General features: G+C 38.2%; 1 protein-coding gene across 10 annotated transcripts in view; it reads left to right on the plus strand.

The window, feature by feature from the left end:
• neo1a (neogenin 1a) overlaps positions 1–20,897 on the plus strand; it is a 154,448-nt gene that overhangs the window by 51,682 nt on the left and 81,869 nt on the right. For all 10 annotated transcript variants that reach the window (XM_059537281.1, XM_059537332.1, XM_059537338.1 and 7 more), the window contains exon 2: positions 10,131–10,448. In XM_059537281.1, the coding sequence (XP_059393264.1) occupies positions 10,131–10,448 (318 nt within the window). The remainder of the gene's footprint in view (positions 1–10,130; positions 10,449–20,897) is intronic.

Genomic DNA, 20,897 nt, shown 5'->3' on the forward strand with positions numbered 1-20,897 from the left:
ATTATTCTCATTGATGATTCTCAATACTTATGCAAATGATTGTAAAAGCAATAATGTAATAATTGTTTTCCTTGAATTAGCACGAATCAAAATTTAGTAAATTTTACTATTATATACGTTTTATTTTGTATGTTTTTTAATAATACAGAAATAACACTCTTTTCTGCTGTTATTTAATAATTAATTAATTATGTTTGAAATAGACTCTTCAAGCAAAAATATATTTTCTTTTTTTCTTTCACTTTTTGGAGTTAGGTATGATCTGTTAACTGGTTTTATGAAAATCATCCAGTTGCTCCTAAAGGACAAATACTACTATAAAATGATAATGCCTATGAGAAAGTGCAAAATCTTTTTTTATTTATTTTTTTTATTTTATGCGTGTATATTAGAATGATGTTCAGTTTTAGCTTTCAGCATGGGATCATAAAGCGTATGCAGAGAGAACAATTTATTAGGCGAATTTAAGATGCGAGATCTGCACAGGGAAGTCCAAACCAGCTCATCCTTGAGTCAGTTCTCCGACACTCCTCACTGTGTTCAGCAGTGACAGATGGGGAAGAAATAATACTGGAAGATAAAGGCAAGTCGGGAGAGAAGCAGACACACTGGAGGTGGACAGACATGAAAGAAAAGAAGCTTTCCAGTCAGACTAATGAGCCTGGAAAGGAATGACAAAGATCTGGGATAGAGTCTAGGAGAGCAGAGGAAGCTTCTTGATGTCTTGTAAATAAAATCTGTACCTGTGACTGGCTATTTTCCAAAGTGCAAGTGGTTTTTGCTCAAAGTCTATTTATTTAGCTGTTGGTCAAACAGCTCAGAAGCACCTTCTACTCAATAATGCAAAGCCGCAGGGCATTTTCGTTATTGTGAATAAACTAGAAACAGAAGTTCTGGCGAAGGGCATCCTCAAATATAATTCCCAGATGTGATCCCACTGATTAATAATGAAGCTGATATTTTAACTTATTAATCTTCTTTCTATGTGGTGTAATAAAATTACCCATTTTATTTCAGTCTCAGAGACCGCTTTGTATTACTTCAATGTGAGCTCTTTTGTTCTGAGGTTTTGTTTTGATTATATGTTTATGTGCAATTTCCCATAATGTTTTCTGGAAATGACTTGAGCCTCATTAAGAGGTGATCTGGAGGGAAAGTGGTCTTTCGTCGCTCTGCTGTTGAAAATGAAGCTTGTGTACAGTACCTGATAGGCACAGCTTGGTCTTTGTGTGAGAGCCAACAGAGACCATGTGGCTTCCTGTTGTGAAGAAACCAGGTACAGGATGTCTTTGTGTCCCCATGTGGATATTTCACTCATAGAAAACTGGCAGTGCAGTAGGTTAGAGCACGTTTCTCATAAAATAAGAGAATTGATAACTTCTAAATTATTCTCTATTAAGTATTAAGCAAGCTATAGTCACATTTTGAGATGTGTAGCCATATTATGTAATTTAAAGTCGCCTAATCATTGGTGATATGTAGTCAATTTAAATTCATATATGTATTTTTAGTTTAACACCCCAGGAAAATACACGTTGGCTTTCCTGAGCTGATATCTCTACCAAAAATATTAAAGTCGGAGTTGATCATAAAGAACTCTCTATAGGTATCTTACCCATCTGCCCTCTACAGTCTGACGGACACTTTATAGAGGTGAAAGTCTTTGGATGACACACGAGACAAACCTTTTTTCTTCCATATCTGCCCGGCTTCAGAAATTTCTACTGACTGGAGCTGTGGTTCTGAAGTGCTCTTTGAATGTGGGATAAAATGGATTTCACAGGACTAGGGACAGGAGTAACAGCTCATACTTATCAAACAGACAACCTCATTTTCTCTTGGTTGCCTGCTCTGTGGGCTGCAGAACACATTTTGAAGTCAATTCCTGAGCTGTGAAAAGTAAAATAGATTAGACTTCTGCCTTGCTTCCTGACACCAAAGATCCCTCCATTAAGTCAATAACAAAAGCATACTGTATGAGCATACAAATATGTATTTTAGACAAAAACCATGGAAGCAATGTGTTATTTATCTATTTAAATCTATTTTCTGTTGGCATGAGAAGATTTTATTGATGTGCCATATACTTTCTGGGCTTGACAAGTTCAAAATCATTGAGGTGGTCAAATTAGTGGGCCCTATTTTAGAAATATTCCTTATCCCTCAGCAGGGATGGTCAAGGTTGTACTCTCTTTCATTATTCATAATTTCTATGACAATATTCCTGTTAACATCCAATATTCTTCTAACCCGCTTAGTATTTAAAATCATTCACAGCTACATAGTCCTCGTATCTTATCTGAATTTCAAGTGACTCTAAAGAGATTGTGTAATTGGTCTATGTTGCACATTGTCCTCTGTGTTTTGTGCCCATTAAATGATAAATATGGTGCCAGTTTTAAATCCTGAGAATAAATATTTGTAAAATGAATGAGAAGCTCATTACAAGAGCCACTGATATTTGCATGTTTGGGAAATTCCCTGTAGTACTACCAAATTCAGATAAATTGGACTAGTATAGGATACACTGAAATAAGGGCGTTTCGCACCATGGGAACCTTTTCATAGTACCAGAACTAATTGTGGACCTACACACTTTTGGGCGTTTTCGCACTGCCGCAACTGGGTGTGATTTTTAGTGCCGGACTACCTTTTTTGAGAACCAAATTAGCTCCCACTCCAGAGCAGGGTCTAACCAGTACAAACTAGTACTACCCATGACATAAGTATACATTGATTGGCCAGACGCATTCGAAAACTCGCCATGATTTAAAAAGCTGTTTAAACATACTGTAAACATTGTGTCCACTTATTTCACAAGTATGATGAACAGCGATAAATATATTGACGCTGAAGTGCAGGCACAAATTTAGCACTGCCAGTTGTCGTTGGAGATTCTTATTCCTCCTTTCCGTTCATTCAATCGTATACGTTGACATTCCATGTCCATTATTGTGAAGCCCACGAGACACAACAAAAACACAGCTCCGATCACAGCGTCCTCCATCCTCCGGTTGTTAACATTGTTGTTCTTTGTTTTCGTTGTTGAATGCCTCGCACAATTGATGTCGCTGTTTACCAGCTTACGACACCTACTAGTACACACTGTCCGTTAGGGCTGTCAACGAATATTCTAAATTCGAATATGTATTTGAATAGTTTTAAAAAAACGAATTTCGAAGGTGAAAATTAATATTCGAATAAAAAAAAAAATGTGGAAAAAAAGGCCCGCGGTAGTAGAGGCGTGGTTGTCTGCTTTGCGACACTTAACGTTACTTTGCATCGCTCGCCGCAAGCACTTTGTCTGCAACATGACAAGAGGCCATAACGGATAAAATAATTTAGTTCATTTTTAAGGACATGAGACCGATCAGTATCGCGGATGGGGCACGCTTCGGGGAGTTCTGTCAAGCAATGGATCCGAGGTTTTTATTATTTATCATTTCATGTCAAGGAAAAGTTCCATGTTTACCACAGCACAGCTCGCTCGGAGCATTCAATGCCAGTTCTATATGCTGTAAAACTTCAATTAATATTAATAATATTTGTTTCAATCACTGAATGAAGCCTGCTATATTTGGGACAACAGTCGCGACCTTAAATTGCTTGCACAAAAATTTGTTTGTTATAAGAAAACAAACATTATTTGTATTATTTTTGCCTGTTATTGACGTAATGCGCGTCATTGACAACATGCGCAACCAGATGTTCGAATAGTTCGAATATTCGTGTTTTTTTTTAGAGGGAATATTCGAACGTCAATTTTGAGCAATTTTGACAGCCCTACTGTCCGTGCGAATGCAAACCTTTAAATGGTACTGGGAAATAGTTTGTGCAAAATCATCCCAGTACTTCATTACTGTACATTTAGTTCTTGAACTAAAGCGGTCTGAAAGGCCTGATAAACAATTTCTGAGTGATACAAATAATTTATTAATAATATTGCTGCCCATATTATAAATCTGATAATTTTCTGTTTAACTGTGAATTACATGCTCCTAAAGAAATTAAAACATTATAAAGTACAGAGGAAAGAGAATCATAAGAAACAGAGCATAGATTATTTGCATGTTGAAGTAGTTTTTTTGTCCCTGATATGGCTCATAGATGTGTAGCAGAGCTCTAAAAGCTTAATGAGCTTTGAAAATCGCTGAAAAGGAGGAGACCATGAATGTGGCGTCAGTATCAGCTTTACTGTGGGACTCTGGGATGCAGGTCTGAGCAGCAGCAGATGGTCATCAGTTGAAGCTGATGGTGAAGTGGTAGCTGGACGAGCAGAATCGTACACCTCTGTGCACCATCCAAACAGCCGCTAACATGCTAATGATTAAGTATGCTCATCTTCTGATGCTCTGTTGCAGGGTGGAATTCACTTCTCACCAGTGGAATACAGACCTCTCCATCTGTAGAAGACACTGAGATCTCCCTTGATAACTATGTATTTACCTATGCGTTCTTCTGTTTCCTATTAAACTTACTATGGTGGTAACATGATATAGTGACTGTATTGGATGGAAATAGTTTAATATATAGTGGGGTCCAAACACCGGAGACCAATCTGGGCTTTTTTCTCATTTAATATTAAAAAATTAACAGTTTCTTATGTAAAATCCTGAAATCCTAAATTTTAGGATTCCGAACCATTTAAACCAATGCCAGTATGATCTCTGATATATTGTGCATCCTTATGCTACAGATACAGTATATGTCAACTGCTCAAATAGCCCAGTGGTTTAGATACTAATAGATACTATACATTAAAGAGTACTATGGTGGTAACATTGTATAGTGATAGTACTGGATGGTAATACTATGGTACTTAAGTACAGAGTAGAGCCCAAACATTCTGGACTACATAAAACATCAGTTTTTTCATGATTTTGAAAAACTTGAAACAATATTGATATAATTGCTGATATATTGTGTGCATACTAAAACTACAGATACCTGTAAACTGTTCAGTAGCTCAGGGATTCAGATACTTAATTGATACTAAAATTCGACCCTTAAGCTATTTTAAATTCAGTTTCAGATAGGGCTGACGCAATGACCGCAATATTGCAATAACGCGCTATTGACAAGCAAACCTCAGAGGAAAGATAGCAACCGCGGCAACCACAGTCTTCAGTTTTTTTTTTTTTTTTTTAGGCTGTGGCCTTCTTGTTTTTTCAATTTGTCACTGTTAAATAAATGAATGATAGAATATGGTTACGACTGTAATTTTCTCGCGAGCCATTGTAGCTTTATGGTGCTTCGTTTGTTTTGAATAGGCCGGCTGAAACGATGGGAGGCGCTCGATCTCGTCCCAAAACCTAATGTCACGTCGCCAGTTTGGGAACATTTCGGCTTTCAACCCAATGAAAAGGTCGAGCCAGCGAATTTAGATGAGCCGAAATGCAAAATTTGCTGCAAAAAGGTTCCTGTGACTCGGCAATACATCTAATTTGAGGTCATCGGGACATTCTAAAATGTTTAATGTGAAAAACGCTTAACGTGGTTTAATGTACTATTACAGTGATATTAATAGACCAAACTCTCTAAACATCATATTAATAAAGTATACTATCTACAAAAAATTAGATGATCCATGATTATGAATTCAACGCGTTTAATAACACGTTAAGCCTTTTCCTCCCATTGAAAACCATCATAAGGCCTAACGTGTTATTAAGCGACTTGCATTCATATTCAGGGCTCATCTGTTTTTTTTTTTTTTTTTGTACATAGTATACTTTATTAGTATAATGTTTAGTGAGTTTGGTTTTTAAAAATCACTAAGCCACATTAAGCGTTTTCTTATAACGGTTTTCTATGGGAGGAAAAGGCTTAACGTGTTATTGCATTCATATTCAGGGCTCATCTGATTTTTTTATAGATAGTTTACTTTATTAGTATGTTTTTTAGTGAGTTTGGTCTGTTAATATCACTGTCTTAGTACATTAAGCCATGTTAAGCGTTTTTCACGGTAAGACTTTTAGAGTGTGCCCTGTCATCCAGCGCAGCTGCCCCCTCAAGCATCAGTATGCGGAGCAACATCAAGAACAGCCGACAGTTAGGAGTAGCTGAAGCCTTTGCGAAATCTGTAAAATACAGGCGTGAAAGTAACAGGCATACCTGCTGAAGTCACGGACAACATCCGCGTCAGTGCCCATACCCAAGAGAGCGTGAGCAGATAACGAGCTCACATTATATCTGCATGAGGAGTGTATCGGCTCCAGCGCGAATCCACTGTCCTGGTGGGCCAGTGGTGACGCGATAATCAGTCTAGATTTCCACTGCTATCCAATGTCGTGCGCAAATAGTATAATACATGTTAGAACTATTTGATTTCTTTAAAAAAATAAAAAATATTGGAAAACGCATGTTCTTGTTGCTGTTTGGAATTTAACAATAAACAAAAATGTTTTAAAATGTGTCTCTCTGTCAGTTAAAATAGCAACAATATATGCTACATAACTCAACGATAGAGCTTTGTATGCAGCAAAATCAGGATAAATTAGGTATGTAAAAAAAAAAAAAAAAACGGCGGTAATACCGCATATCGCGCTATTGAGCCACCCATAATAACCGCAGGGGAAATTTATTAACCGCGACAGCCCTAGTTTCAGACAACACTATAAGCTGCTCTAGACTAACATACCATATATAAGCTTATTCAGCTTGGTTTATTTAGCATTTTTCTCATTTAAATCTGGATATGAACACTTCCTATAGATAGAAATCCAAAAGCAAAAATTAGATCACTATAATCATAAACAAATGTGTAAAATGGACCTTTTGAACTTCACAGGTTAGGTCAGATTTCCTTCCAGTGGCACACACCAGACATTTCAAATCATCTTAAGTGCTGATATCATTAGAAGGGGGACGTATTGTACCTGAAATTCATTTAAATATTCAAATTAAATTTCTCACTCAAGTTTTTAGACTTAACAGTGGTCTCAGACATTTAGAGCCCACTATACAGCAGAGTTTATTGGTGTCTGTTATAAACACAGTTTCTTTATTGAAATTCTTTGTTGAAAGCTATGTAACAGTTACCTCTGGACTATGAAGTACAAATGATGTTTATGAACAGAAAGTGCATCTATTTTACAGGAATTAATCTAATCCAGATGTGTTTATGCTGGAACAATTGTTGCCTCGCATCAGTCTTAAGGAAACTATTCGAGGAAAGCTTAACATTTGCCAGAGCGCAATTATCTTACATAGCAGTTCAGCCAAGAAAAGCAGCTGTTGTAAAGCTCTCTGTGCTGTTTCTATAGAAGTCCAAATGCGAGTCAGCACATAAACATAAGTGTTTGGTTCCAGGAGGCCTCTCTTAGTGGACGGAGGGTTGACCACAATTACTACCCACAGACCCCGATACTTCCTATCTGACCAACACCCCCAAACTCCATTTCAGGAGACTTTAAAAAACCATGTGGGATAGGAAATATGCCTCCACTATGTGAGGCCATTTGTGGTTAAGTCTGAAATTGCATGTCTTTGCTTTCTGTGTCCAAATGCTCTATCAGGTTCCAAAAGCCAACAACAAACATTGTAATTATACACTCACATTGTGTTGTAGTAATTGGCAAACAAACAGAAACCTAACTTTTATCTCCATACTGAAATATCAGTTTGTCAGACAGTGATTTATCCTTTCTGTGTCATTAAAATATTGGTGTCCTTGATAGTGAGCCCAGGGAATGCTGTTTACTTTAAGGTGTGCTATAAAAATAGTATTCCTAAATGGCTGTTGAGATGTAATGGCTGTTGTAAGTGAGTAGAGGCTTGGACACAGAAACCGTTTTCGATACGGCATAACATCATAAATTGTTTATTCAGGTAGGCGGCAACAAACATGTAAACCATTCAACTAAGGCCCAATCATAATTCTACCCCTTAGCCCTTCCCCTTTCTGTTTCCTCCGTTTCGCACGTTCATGTGAAAGGGTAGGGGTGTGAATCGCTAATATTTGCTAACGTCATCATTACAGACTGCATGATAGTGCCACAGCATATGTCTGATCAGGGCGATAACTGCCATAGACATTGATGGGGGCTAATCCCCCCAATAATTAGAAATCACTAAACCCTTTTCTCAAATATTGAGAGAGAGAGAGAGAGAGAAATGGATGTTGCGTATATGCGCATCTGTGAGTTTCTCTTTTTAGAGTGAGTTTACTTAAAACAGAGATTTTATCCTCTCTGTTAAATAAAATGTAACGATACAGTATTTAAACTGTATTTAATAAGAGTCGTGGGGCAGCGTTGACAAGTTTATTTTCTCCTGGATGAGTGAGCTGCGCGATTTCCGATATGTGTGTGTGTCAGTAAGCAGCTCATTAATACAGAACGATAATTAAAGGCTCTAATGCACACCAGCACGCCAGTATATGTGTGTATTGCAAGAGCTAGACAACGAATGATGACGTGTGACGGCATAGTAGTGGTGTCCAAATTCTTAGGGGAATATTTTCTCCCCTACCCCTTGACACTGTTTCAAGGGACAAGGGGAAGGGGTAGGCAGAGGGCTAGAGGAAGGGGAAGGGGTATAAAATAGAATGGGGATTGGCCCTAACTTTCACTTGCTCAGCAAGATTCTTTTTCGTGAAATTGATTCTTCTTCATGACAGTAGGTGTCCTTAAAGAGACACTGTAGGGCAAATTCCAAACAACATTTTTGCGCCCTTGAAGGGGTCGCCACATGAAGGGTCGTTCCAAGTGAAAGTAACCAACATAATTACCTCACAGTTTTCTTCCACATGGTCATTACTGAAGGTCATTCCAAACAGTTGTTTCAGCCTTATGAAACGCAATTTCCTTGCTTCCTCAAAAGTACCCATTTTAAGGGTTCTGTCTTTAGGAGTGAGTTAGGGAATAGTTGGGTTGCATTAAGAATGACATGTCTTGGAACGATTCTACATACTAGACACTTCATCAGGGGTAGCCAACCCTCCTCCTGGAGGACTGTCTTCCAGCAAACTTTAATTCCAACCCTGCTCCAAAACACCTGCTTGTAATTTTCAAGTAGCTGAATTGAAAAGTGGATTTGGGTGGCACCACTGAACCCACTTCTCAAATATCCTTCTCATTTTCTAATTCATTTATGTGTCAAAGTAAAGTGTAGTTCCTTTTCAAAAATTTAAATTTTGTATTTTTTTTAATGATGAAGTGTCAATGTAAAAAAACTAAGATTTTTTGCAGCATTCTTAGAAAGAGACTGACCTTCTTGAAATTTCTCTGAAATCAGTGCAGCAGCTGTAGTATTTACTTGCAGTATAAAATAAATTCTTTAAAAAATGCAGTACATACACTTACTGGCAGTATGTGATTCCAACAAAGCTTCAGTTTTGAGATAAATAGGGGAGAAGGGTGTCCTTATTAGCAGTGATCCCAGACATTAACCCTTGAGTTAAAATGGCAGAATGATGACTTTTGGTTCTTGTGCTGGCCCCAGTCATGTCGCCTCTTAGTAGACTCGCCATAAACCAGTCTACTTCCAGCTATATTTAGCATTCGCCTCATCACTTAGTGCAGTATTTAAAAAAGCCTTAAAAAGCTCATTATGCATTTCCCATCCAAGAAGTACAGATGATTCTAGTTGTTTATCCACACAAAGTCCTGATGACTCTCCAGGCCAAAATTTAAATAATTTATGAGGACAAATGCAAAGTAATTGCGCTTAGTTTGACTTGTTTTCATTAGACTTGTCAGTTCTGACCCTTGTTTCCTTTTGAGAGAGCAACATAACAAGATATTCAAATGAATGTCCTGATGTCCAAGGGCTCTGTTTGTAATTAAAATGATTTATAATGCGTTTGGTAAGAGTTATACATTCTCTACTACAATGTTTGGTCATTTTTGGACACTAGTGATAAAGTTTTGACTCTTGAATGGATGTGTTTCGCTCTCAAATGCGATAATAAATGAAATATTAAAATGGACAAATGTTGTATTATATGAAATATTTGGAACCAAAAGCCACGGCCCATGTTCATTCACACAAATGTAATTAGAATTTTATTGCAATGATGCAAATACCTTCTGTTATTAAATCCCTCAACCCAAAGTTCAACCTAATTTCAGTTCATCGTATTGTGTTATGATTAGAAATCCAGGGCTGATTATCCTCTTTCTTTGTAGGATCAGCAGTGAGGAACTTCAGCCCATTCTGGTTCTCCACGGAGCCGTCGGATTCGCTGGCAGTGCGAGGAGCGCCGTCGCTGCTCAACTGCTCAGTCCACAGCGAGTCTCCTGCCAAGATCGAATGGAAGAAAGATGGCTCTTTCCTCAGCCTGGCCTCGGATGATCGCAGGCAGGTCTTGGCCGAGGGTTCTCTGCTCATCAGCTCAGTGGTCCACTCAAAACACAATAAACCCGATGAGGGGGTTTACCAGTGCGTGGCCACTATAGACAACCTGGGTACCATCATAAGTCGTACAGCTAGACTCAGTGTTGCAGGTAAGCCACATCTGGTATGATACACATCTACGCAGTATTTTCACACAAATTGTAATATATGCACCACGTATTGACCCATGTTGGGCAGTGGTTCTTAACTGGTTTTACTTTAAGACCCATGTTTGACAGAATGACAATGAGGTCTGTTTGTCTGTCCTGTCTTCATCCTTCAGCATTATTGCCTGCAGAGGAGTTCAATAAGTCAGACAGGGTGTCTGCTGATGCAGCACCATTGTTGTAAATGTGTGAGAGCAGGTATGTTTGGCAGTACAGCTGCTGCTATATTGGGCCCTTTGAGTCAAAATGAAAGTGACCTTGTTTCATTTGCAGGAGGCAAGCAGCTGGGATTATGAGGTGTTTGAGTTGGGTCTTACCCTGAAAATTCAATTTGCTATTGGAGGGAAAAAGGAATGCAATTAAGTTACATCAAGCCCTTACAGTCTTGCAGAATTGACTGAGTAACCACACTAAAATCTCTCTGAAGGAATTTTGCTCAAAAGTCAGAGGCAAATGCTTTTTTGAGGTAGCTCAAGAGTCTTTCCCCCCATGGAAGTCAGTTTTTTGAGTGAACAAGCTCATTATGTCTCGAAAACTGGCTAAGTGCAGGCTGCAAATTTTCATTGGTCCTTTTTATTGAGGTATTCTCAGCTGCAACAGATTGGACCAAAGTGTGTGGTTTTCTGCGCACAGCTTAAATAGTGTTTCAAATGTTTCATTGTATGATATTTCAATTTTTACATAGTTTATGATAATTACATTGCAAAGTGATTGAGCAGTAATGTATAGATTTACTTGCATGTTTTAGTATAACTTAATACATTTTTTGTAGGAGAGACAATGGAGGCTTAAGCTGAACTATAATTACACACACACACACACACACACACACACACACATATATATATATATATATATATATATATATATAAATGTAAAGTTAAACATTTCTCAACAAATTAATTCTAGAACAATTTATCTAAGCTATGCTATACACATTCGTTGTGTAACCCTGTGCTCTTTGTTTAAAGGGATACTCCACTCCAAAATGAAAATTGTTTCATTAATCACTAACCCCCATGTTGTTCTAAACCCATAAAAGCTTTGTTCATCTTCGGAACACAATTCAAGTTAATTTGGATGAAAACCGGGAGGCTTGTGACTGTCCCATAGACTGCCAAGTAAAATAGACTGTCAAGGTCCAGAAAAGTATGAAAGACATTGTCAGAAAAGTCCATCTGCTTTCAGTGATTCAACCGTAACATTAGGATGGATGAGCTGTTTTCTTTCAAATAGAGAAGAGATAAAGAGCAAATCTGCCTGCGTTAGGGCTGGACGATTATGGCCTAAAATCAAAACCTCGATTAATTGAAAGTTTCACCTCGATTACGATTAATGAACGATTATTTTGTTTCTGTTTTTTTTTTTTTTTTTATTATATTTTTTTAACATTTGTAACATTTCTTACTAGGGTTGGGTATCGTTTGAATTTTATCGATTCCGATTCTTATCGATTCGTAGTTTTGATTCCAATAAGATAAAAAATCCAATATAAAAAAAATGAAGTCAAACATTTAGATGTCAAACATTTTTACAAATCATTCTGTTGCAGCTGAATAACATGAGCAAAAATCAGCAGCCTACAAAACACTGCAAGAGGAATTTTGCTTGTGATTAAAAAAAATACCATAGCAAAAACAACTAAATTAGTATAAATTTCAAATATTAAAGTGTTAAAGACAAGTAAACAGTCAGTAATAAGATAGGAACAAACAAATCAATTAGCAATATCATAAATAAATACAACTAAACAAAATTTCAGGTACAGAAACTAATTAAAAGTTTAAAAACACTACATAGTTTTCTTTTTATAAATAAAATAAAGATTAATCAAGTAAAGTTATTAAATATATTCAGTCAAGATCAGTGAATGATTTTCTTTTGTTCTTTGATTAACATTAATGACAGGCAGCGTGTTTATTAGGCTGTTTTCTCTTTAAGCAAAAATACTGCACATGTGTGTTTTCTTTCTCATCTGTTTATGTTCACGTAAGACAAAAACGGCTGCGTTTATGATGATATACTTATGTAGTTTTCTGTATCGTAGTTTCGACTCGGAACAACCGTTTCTACAGTTAAAATACACAGAACAGTCCGAGAACGGACACAAACCGGGAACCCGCAGCGCGACCGCCTACCGCTGCTCTCTGTGCACGCGCTTGTGCTTCATGTGCGCTGCACAAATATGCTATAATAAGTTTTGAGATTCTAAGCTACTTTAGTGATAAATCACAGGAAAGCGCTGACAACTAGTTTCTGTGTTCCTCTGTGCACGCGATCTTCACAGCTACTGTTTATGAGTGTTCGTGCCACAATGCAGCTGCACGAACATGGTCGATATAATAATACACATCCGATCATCTATTTGCTTGAATGTCCAAACCATAAAACAAATACAACTGACAGTTTAGTGAAGGCTCACTGCTCACGCGCCATCACTATGTGTTGAACCGGCGTTCACCTCCATGTTTTGCTTTTATGCCACTAACTGGATGGGGCAGAGTCATGTGGCTACACACGCGGTAGTATGGTTTTAAGGGGGAAGTGTTAACAGGATTAAAAAACCGAAATAACTGACATGGGAAAATTACGTCGGTTAGAGGTTATGAAATTCGGTTTTGATTACTTTTCGATTAATCGTCCAGCCCTAGCCTGCGTTCAGCTAATTTTCTCCAAAATACCACTAAATTGATGTGGATTGACACAGAGGAGACAAACTGTTGAATAAAATAGTTATTTTTATTTTATTTGCGTACAAAAAGTATTCTATAAGTATAACGTAACGGTTGAACCACTGATCACAGGTGGACTATTCTAACAATGTTTTTCATACTTTTCTGGACCTTGACAGCGTATTTTACTTGGCAGACAATGGGACAGTCACAAGCCTAATGTTTTTGAATAATAACAAAATGTAACAAAATGTAACTTTGCCTTACTAACATGTTGATAAATTGAATAATTTAATTGTACAATATGCACATGACTTGTATTACAAATATCTAACTAGATAAAAATTTAGCATATGTACATTCATTGTAATGCCACATATGGATGGGTTTTTCTACCTTAAGAAATTTTAAGTGAAATCTGTGAAGACATTTAAATAAAAAACATAACACAGAATTCCATTAAGCTTGAGCTTGAAATAGAAAACCCTGGGCCATTAAATTTCTGTGTAGTGTATATGCAGGTTCGCTACACAGTTTGGCCCTCGACCCTTACTGCCTGGGAGTCAAAGAGGGGAAGATCATCAATAAATCATATACAGCAGTATCACCATCTTCCACAAATGTATACGTGCATGCACTGGCAATGGATGTCTATGAAGCAACTGTTGGATGCTTGCATAGTATGTGTTTGTAAAGACAAACATGAAATATGTCTGCAGTAATGCACAAGATGTGCTGTATATTACTGATCATGCATTTTTCTTTTCTTTGAAATGTTAATTTTGATACCTTGAAAAAGAGCAGATTTATTTGTATTGCCAGCACAAACAATGCCTGTGGTGTTTTGTTTTCAGGAGAGCTTATAAAAAGTCACCTTTCTTCGCTTGCACTCCCATATTTTATTTTCTTAGAGACCATGAACCATCTGCTGTGGCTGACAGGCGTGTAATAAAAAGGTTAATTGTTGCGTCTTTGCTGTGGGCTATTACAATGCCATTGCATTGGGAACAGCTCTGCCGCCACCACAACCTGTGAGACGTCAGAGCGACAGGCACTCAGACAAATGCGAGAGTAATCAACATGATGGATGGAAGAAAACCGTGTCCATCTTTCCATCAGTCACTTAGCTCTTATTTTTCTGCTTAACCACACATAAAAACAAAGGCCCTTTTCTATCTCTTTGCAACAGTGAAACAGTGGCCATGACGTCCGCATTCATTCAGAAGGGGATTAGCCACAGCCTTGGCTATTTGTATTCGTTGAGCGTCGACTCGAGATGGCAGGGCAGGGAGCAAGACGTTGGTAATGGGAATTGTCTAGCTTGTGTTGCCTCACAGCACGCTCCACACTTTGAACCCAAGTCCTCAAGGCAGACTAGAAGCCGACCCGTTCAAGCTGCCAAAGAGAGCACCTGAAATGAAAGACCTTGTTTGTATGCTCCACTGCTACTCCGGCTATAATTCTCTGCTTTTCTTCCAGTCTCAAAAAATTAGGCAAAATGTGGATGGGTTGTGACCTTTTGGCGTTCTTTTGTTGCAATGATTTTGCCAAGTAGGACCTGTTCCTGGATTACCTTTCTTGTTGGTTCTGGCTTGGTACAAGTCTGTAGTACCTGGAGAAAGCTATCTGTTGGCATTCTGATACTTTTCAATGGCAGTTACTCGGCTGGCACATTCCCCCCTAGAACATACATGGAAATCTGCCGTCTTTGGTTATGATCATGCCAGTATCTGCTGGTACTCCCTTCTGTCATTGTTTGAGTGAGATTAAAGTAGACACGCATAAACTACCAGTGTTCTTTTTTGTACTTGTTGGAGGGAGATTTTTTCAATTTTCTTGACTATTTTTCTCTCCTGCACAGTTTATCATATTTGACATTTCTCAACAAGACATTTCTGTGCACCATTTCGTGGTTCCAGGCCAGCAAGCTTTTAGGGCTGAAGTGGAACTGATTTTTTTCTGATTTTTTTCTGATTTTTTTCTAACTTGGAACCGCCTTTTCTGTGGTGGAAATGCAGAGAGCAGTTTGAGAATTGGCAAACGACAGGAACCTGGTAAGTGAAACAAAAAAAGCCACAGTAGCTGCGTTTACATGGACCCTACTAATCCAATCATAATAGGACTAGAAGTCACATGTAAACACATCAATCATATGGAATTGTCCAGATGCTAATAAAATTTTAATCGGATTGTAAGGGGTAGTTTATTTCTTTTGTAATCCGAGCGAGAGAACATTTAAATTCTTGATCGGATTGAAAACCGAAACTGGAAAGTACTGCGCATGTGCAGTGAAGTAGAAATAGCTTAAAGACGTATGATGTGCGGAGCGAGCTGTTCTTCCTGGTGAATAAAGTGTCATAAATAAGTATCCCATCATTATAAAACTCCCCTTTCACTCAGACTCTGTGAAATGGAGCAGTACAATTTTCCACCAGAGTCCTTGTTTAAGACTTTCATCAACAAAAAAACGGTTTTGGGTGCGGGAAGGGGCACTTTTACCACTTTTTTTTTTTTTAAGTAAGCAGCACTGCACAACAGTTCATGTGCTGGTCCTCGCCTAATTAGGACCCGAAGTCGATAAATATCATATGTGCTTTTTAAAACAGAATGCGACAAAAGCGGGAAACTCTGTATATTCATGCAGTGTGTGCATGTCAAAAGAGTAAATCTGATCAGAAGCTTGTGACATATAAACATGTATATTAACCCGATCACTTTATTTAGCATTGATGTAAACACTATGTTCAGATTCGTCAATCAGAATGAATTCTGATGGAAGCAAAAAGTGTCCATGTAAACGCACCTAGTGACACCACTCTTTTCCCATGAACAAATCTGAAGTGGTTTAAATGACATTTGATTTGCAGAGTTCTGGTGCTTTGAATAATCAATTGAATAATTTTTTGTGCTATACAAACTGATCTGTGGTCTGAATGTGACATTAATCCAGGATCTCTCCTAACCCTGTCTGCATGGCCCTCATCCGCCTTTCTGCATCCCTATCTTCCTGTGACCTCTGCTTGAGTGGAGTTGTCCTGTTCCCCGAGCTGTCTGCTGGTCTCTCAATCAATCAGTGTTTCATTTCACACTTCAGCCCTCTACATTCACCCAGCCCTGCTGGCTGCCGCCCAGCAATGAAATTCAAATGAAACACAAACAGCTATGAATTTCAAATGCCGCTGACACTGGAAACATTCATATTTCAGGATGTTTCATTTTGTGCCGGTTCCGCTACAGTTCTGGTACAGTTGTACTGTTTTGGACGAGCTTTGTTATTGCTTATGCTCGGAAAAGGCAGTATGTCTTGAAAAGTTTGAACTTCATTCAAAGAGTCAAAATCAAACTGTATGCATACCTTGATACAATATTCTAAAATGCTAGGCTACAAAGAGCCGTTGCCCTCTTCAACCGGTTGTTTGCTCCTGTGTCAGGTTTCAGTTTGAACACTGAAATGAATTGCAGCCTGAGATAATATCTCGGACAATGAATGCTATCTGAAATTCATTGTGTGCTCATTTGAGTTTGAAATGCTTTATCAGCACTGTGGTGAAGAATATTGCTGCTCTCCAGATAGGAGCATGCCTCTACTGTTTCACTGACGCCTGTATTAGTACGTGTGTGTGCTTGTGTATTTATATATATGTCATTTGGATGGTATTCTGGTTAAATGGGCATAGACAATAAGTATGGATGAAGACCATGATTGAGTTTCATTCCTATACTTAAGCAGGGACACAGAAACCTCCCAGAGAGTAATATTTACACAACATCCACACTCAGGAAGAGAACACAAAACCGTTGTTTCGTGGTAAAGTTTGGCACATGATTCCAATGACCTGAATTGTCATTCACTGTGAGCACTCAGGTCTGTCTTTGGATCGGCTCCACTGCCTGCGCTTTTGGCTTTCAGCTGTGCAGCCTGTGCGGGGCATTTTTAGCTTGTGTACAGGCCAACAACATTTGTCCGTGTTGCCGCATTCCACCTCCCATACATATTAAAGCAGAATCATGCAGAGAGCATATAAGAGGAGGAAGATTGTAGAGAAATTAAGAAAACCACAGCAATCAGTATGGTGGCTGTATGAAAAGAAGCCTTTAGGTTTAAAGAGCCAATCAGCTTAAAGCTAGAGCTCTAGCTAAAGGTAGACAAAACCAAATGTAGCTCTTTAGTGTGATTTGAGCTAGAGGCGGTAGAATTAATGATACTATCGTTGTCAGGTTTGACATGCTGTTCGAACATAAACTTAGCCAGTAGTTAACATAGGCACGGTTCTTGCCTGGTAAGACCATAGCTGCCTGGGAAAATTTAAAAAATGTCCCCAAAATCAGCTTACTTGCCTTGAAGGGATGGTATGTTTGGACTTGTTTCTTGCTTATGCTGTACATTTCCCATTTGTTAATATGTTGACCTTGGAATAGATCGATAATATTTTGCACAGGAGCCTGATCATATTGAGAGGTGGTGTTTGTGCGTGTAGGAATTTGCTCTATTTTAAGGTCTGTTTTTGTTATCATTGAAATACCGATTTCAGTGTCAATGTGCTGACAGTAAGATGTCTGCTGTGCGGTAATGTGAGAGGATGGAAACGTCAGTGCAGCAAAAAGGCTAGTATATGGTGGCTGAGAAGTGCAAAACAAATCACGATTCTGAAAACAAAATAACAAATTACAAATGCAAATCTTAAAAAACAAAAACAAAACTGAAAACACAACAACAAATCCAAAAACAAAATAACAAGTCAGAAAGCACAATGACAAATCAGACAAACCGGAAGAGGTAGGCAGAGTTTGAGAAAGCGCAAGAATAGATTACTCACCACTGACTGGACATCTGTCAATCAAGGTGTACAGGAGGCAGGGCGGTTGCTAGTGGGGTGAAAGGTGGTGACGATTATAGGGGCCCACGGCTGAGGGGGGGGGGGCCCAACGATCTCAACCGACTTGCTGAGGCCAGCCTAAAAATACGATCAGGACATTTGACGGGCCACTGCTGTGCGTCGTCACGAAAGCTTATCATTTTCACGTGTTTTAAGCCTTGACAACTTAATCATTCAAAAGAGTTTAAAGCATTCAAATACAAGACTGAGTACTCGGGTGCTGTGTTCGGTGCGCAATCAGAGAGCCGCATCTCACGAACAGCAACACCGAACCCGAGCTCTCCTTCACATCCCACTGCACGTGAACGAACAAATACAAATCGCAGGTTAAACATGCGAATAGAAAAAGATGTGAGAGGGCCCAATTCAACATCGACAGGCGGTGTTCTGTACATGCAGAGAGACACGTCTCAAATCCATTGAACACTTATATATATGTGTTTAAAAAAAGAAAAATTATTAGTGGGTGCAGGGCACCGTAGATCATTTATGTAAGTGAGTACAGCAAAATAAAGAGAACTGTGAAATATTATACCCAAAAATTCTTCATATTCTGGACTACAAGTGATATTGCTGAAAACAATTCGGGAGCAAAAATTATTCAGACACTTTGACCTGACCATGTTTTGGTCACAGACTAAACAAAATTAAACATTGCTTGGTAATTGGTTAACAAAGTTGTCATACTAACAGTTGTCTGAAGTTTTGTTTTATTGTAATCCATTATGCACATTTTTATCAAACTTTTCTGACATTATTAAGATGTATTTGTTCTGACACAGTAACTCTTGAGTTCTTGATCTATTTTATTACCATGTTCTAAACTTTAGCAAATAAACTATGATAATGTAAGAAATGTTGAAGGTATCCGAATACATTTTGGTTTGACAGTATATTTTAATTTACACTGAAAAAATATGCAGTGCTATTTTACATTTTATTACTCTGTTTCTGTACAAATAAATAAACAGAACGAACATACAAATTAAACAATTTCAAACAGTGCCCACTGGTACAACCTGCACCGGGGCCCCGCGAACCCCAGCTATGGCCCTGACAGGAGGAACAGCAGTAGAAATTTTGGAGATGGTCTTAATGTAGCACAGTTTAAATGCATTGTATGAATTGCCCTTACTATGGAATAAAAAAAAATTGCATGTACTGTACTTATATTACATATGAATCAGATTACCAAAAACTAATTAAGGCTAATGGGAGGGTGTTTCTAACACACATACAGTGTCTATAGGAGTGACGGTAAATGTGTCATAGTTCTCTATAGTTTGACTCTTCTTCAAACACCGTAAGACCTTTGTTTATCTTTGGAACATAAATTAAGATATTTTTTATGAAATCCGAAAGCTTTCTGACCCTACAACTACCACGTTCAAGTAGGGCTGTCGCGGTTAAGAAATTTCCCCTGCGGTTATTATGGGTGGCTCAATAGCGCGATATGCGGTATTACCGGCGTTTTTTTTTTTTTTTACATACCTAATTTATCCTGATTTTGCTGCATACAAAGCTCTATCGTTGAGTTATGTAGCATATATTGTTGCTTTTTTTAACTGACAGAGACGTTTTAAAACATTTTTATTTATTGTTAAATGCCAAACAGCAACAAGAACATGCGTTTTCCAATAATTTTTTTTCTTTTTTAAGAAATCAAGTTCTAACATGTATTACATGTATGTGCGCGCGACTTTGGACAGCAACGGAAATCTAGACTGATTATCGCGTCACCACTGGCCCACCAGGACAGTGGATTCGCGCTGGAGTCGATGCACTCCTCATGCAGATAGCGTGTGAGCTCGTTATCTGCTCACGCTCTCTTGGGTATGGGCACTGACGCGGAGGTTGTCCGTGACTTCAGCAGGTATGCCTGTTACTTTCACGCCTGTATTTTACAGATTTCGCAAAGGCTTCAGCTACTCCTAACTGTCGGCCGGTCTCAGCTGTTCTTTTTGATGTTGCTCCGCAACCCTGAAGCTTGAGGGGGCAGCTGCGCTGGATGACAGGGGACACTCTAAAACGCTTAACATGGCTTAAATGTACTAAGACAGTGATATTAACAGACCAAACTCACTAAAAATCATACTAATAAAGTATACTATCTATAAAAAAATCAGATGAGCCCTGAATATGAATGCAACTCGTTTAATAACACGTTAAGCCTTTTCCTCCCATAGAAAACCGTTATAAGAAAACGCTTAATGTGGCTTAATGTACTAAGACAGTGATTTTTAAAAACCAAACTCACTAAACATTATACTAATAAATTAGTATACAATGTACAAAAAACAAAACCAAAAAACAGATGATCCCTGAATATGAATGCAAGTCGTTTAATAACACGTTTAGCCTTATGATGGTTTTCTATGAGAGGAAAAGGCTTAACGTTTTATTAAACGCATTGAATTCATATTCAGGGATCATCTGATTTTTTGTAGATAGTATACTTTATTAATATGATGTTTAGAGAGTTTGGTCTATTAATATCACTGTATTGGTACATTAAACCACATTAAGCGTTTTTCCCGTTAAGCGTTTTAGAATGTCCCGATGACCTCAAATTAGATGTATTGCAGTGTCACAGGAACCTTTTTTGAAGCACATTTTGCATATCGGCTCATCTATATTCGCTGGCTCGTCCTTTTCATTGGGTTGAAAGCCAAAATGTTCCCAAACTGGCGACGTGACATTAGGTTTTGGGACGAGATCGAGCGCCTCCCATCATTTCAGCCGGCCTATTCAAAACTAACGAAGCACCATAAAGCTACAACGGCTCACGAGAAAATTACAGTCGTGACCATATTGTATCATTAATATAATTTATTTAACATTGA

This window comes from Carassius carassius, chromosome 3 (assembly GCF_963082965.1).
Source record: "Carassius carassius chromosome 3, fCarCar2.1, whole genome shotgun sequence".
Classification (NCBI taxonomy): domain Eukaryota; kingdom Metazoa; phylum Chordata; class Actinopteri; order Cypriniformes; family Cyprinidae; genus Carassius; species Carassius carassius.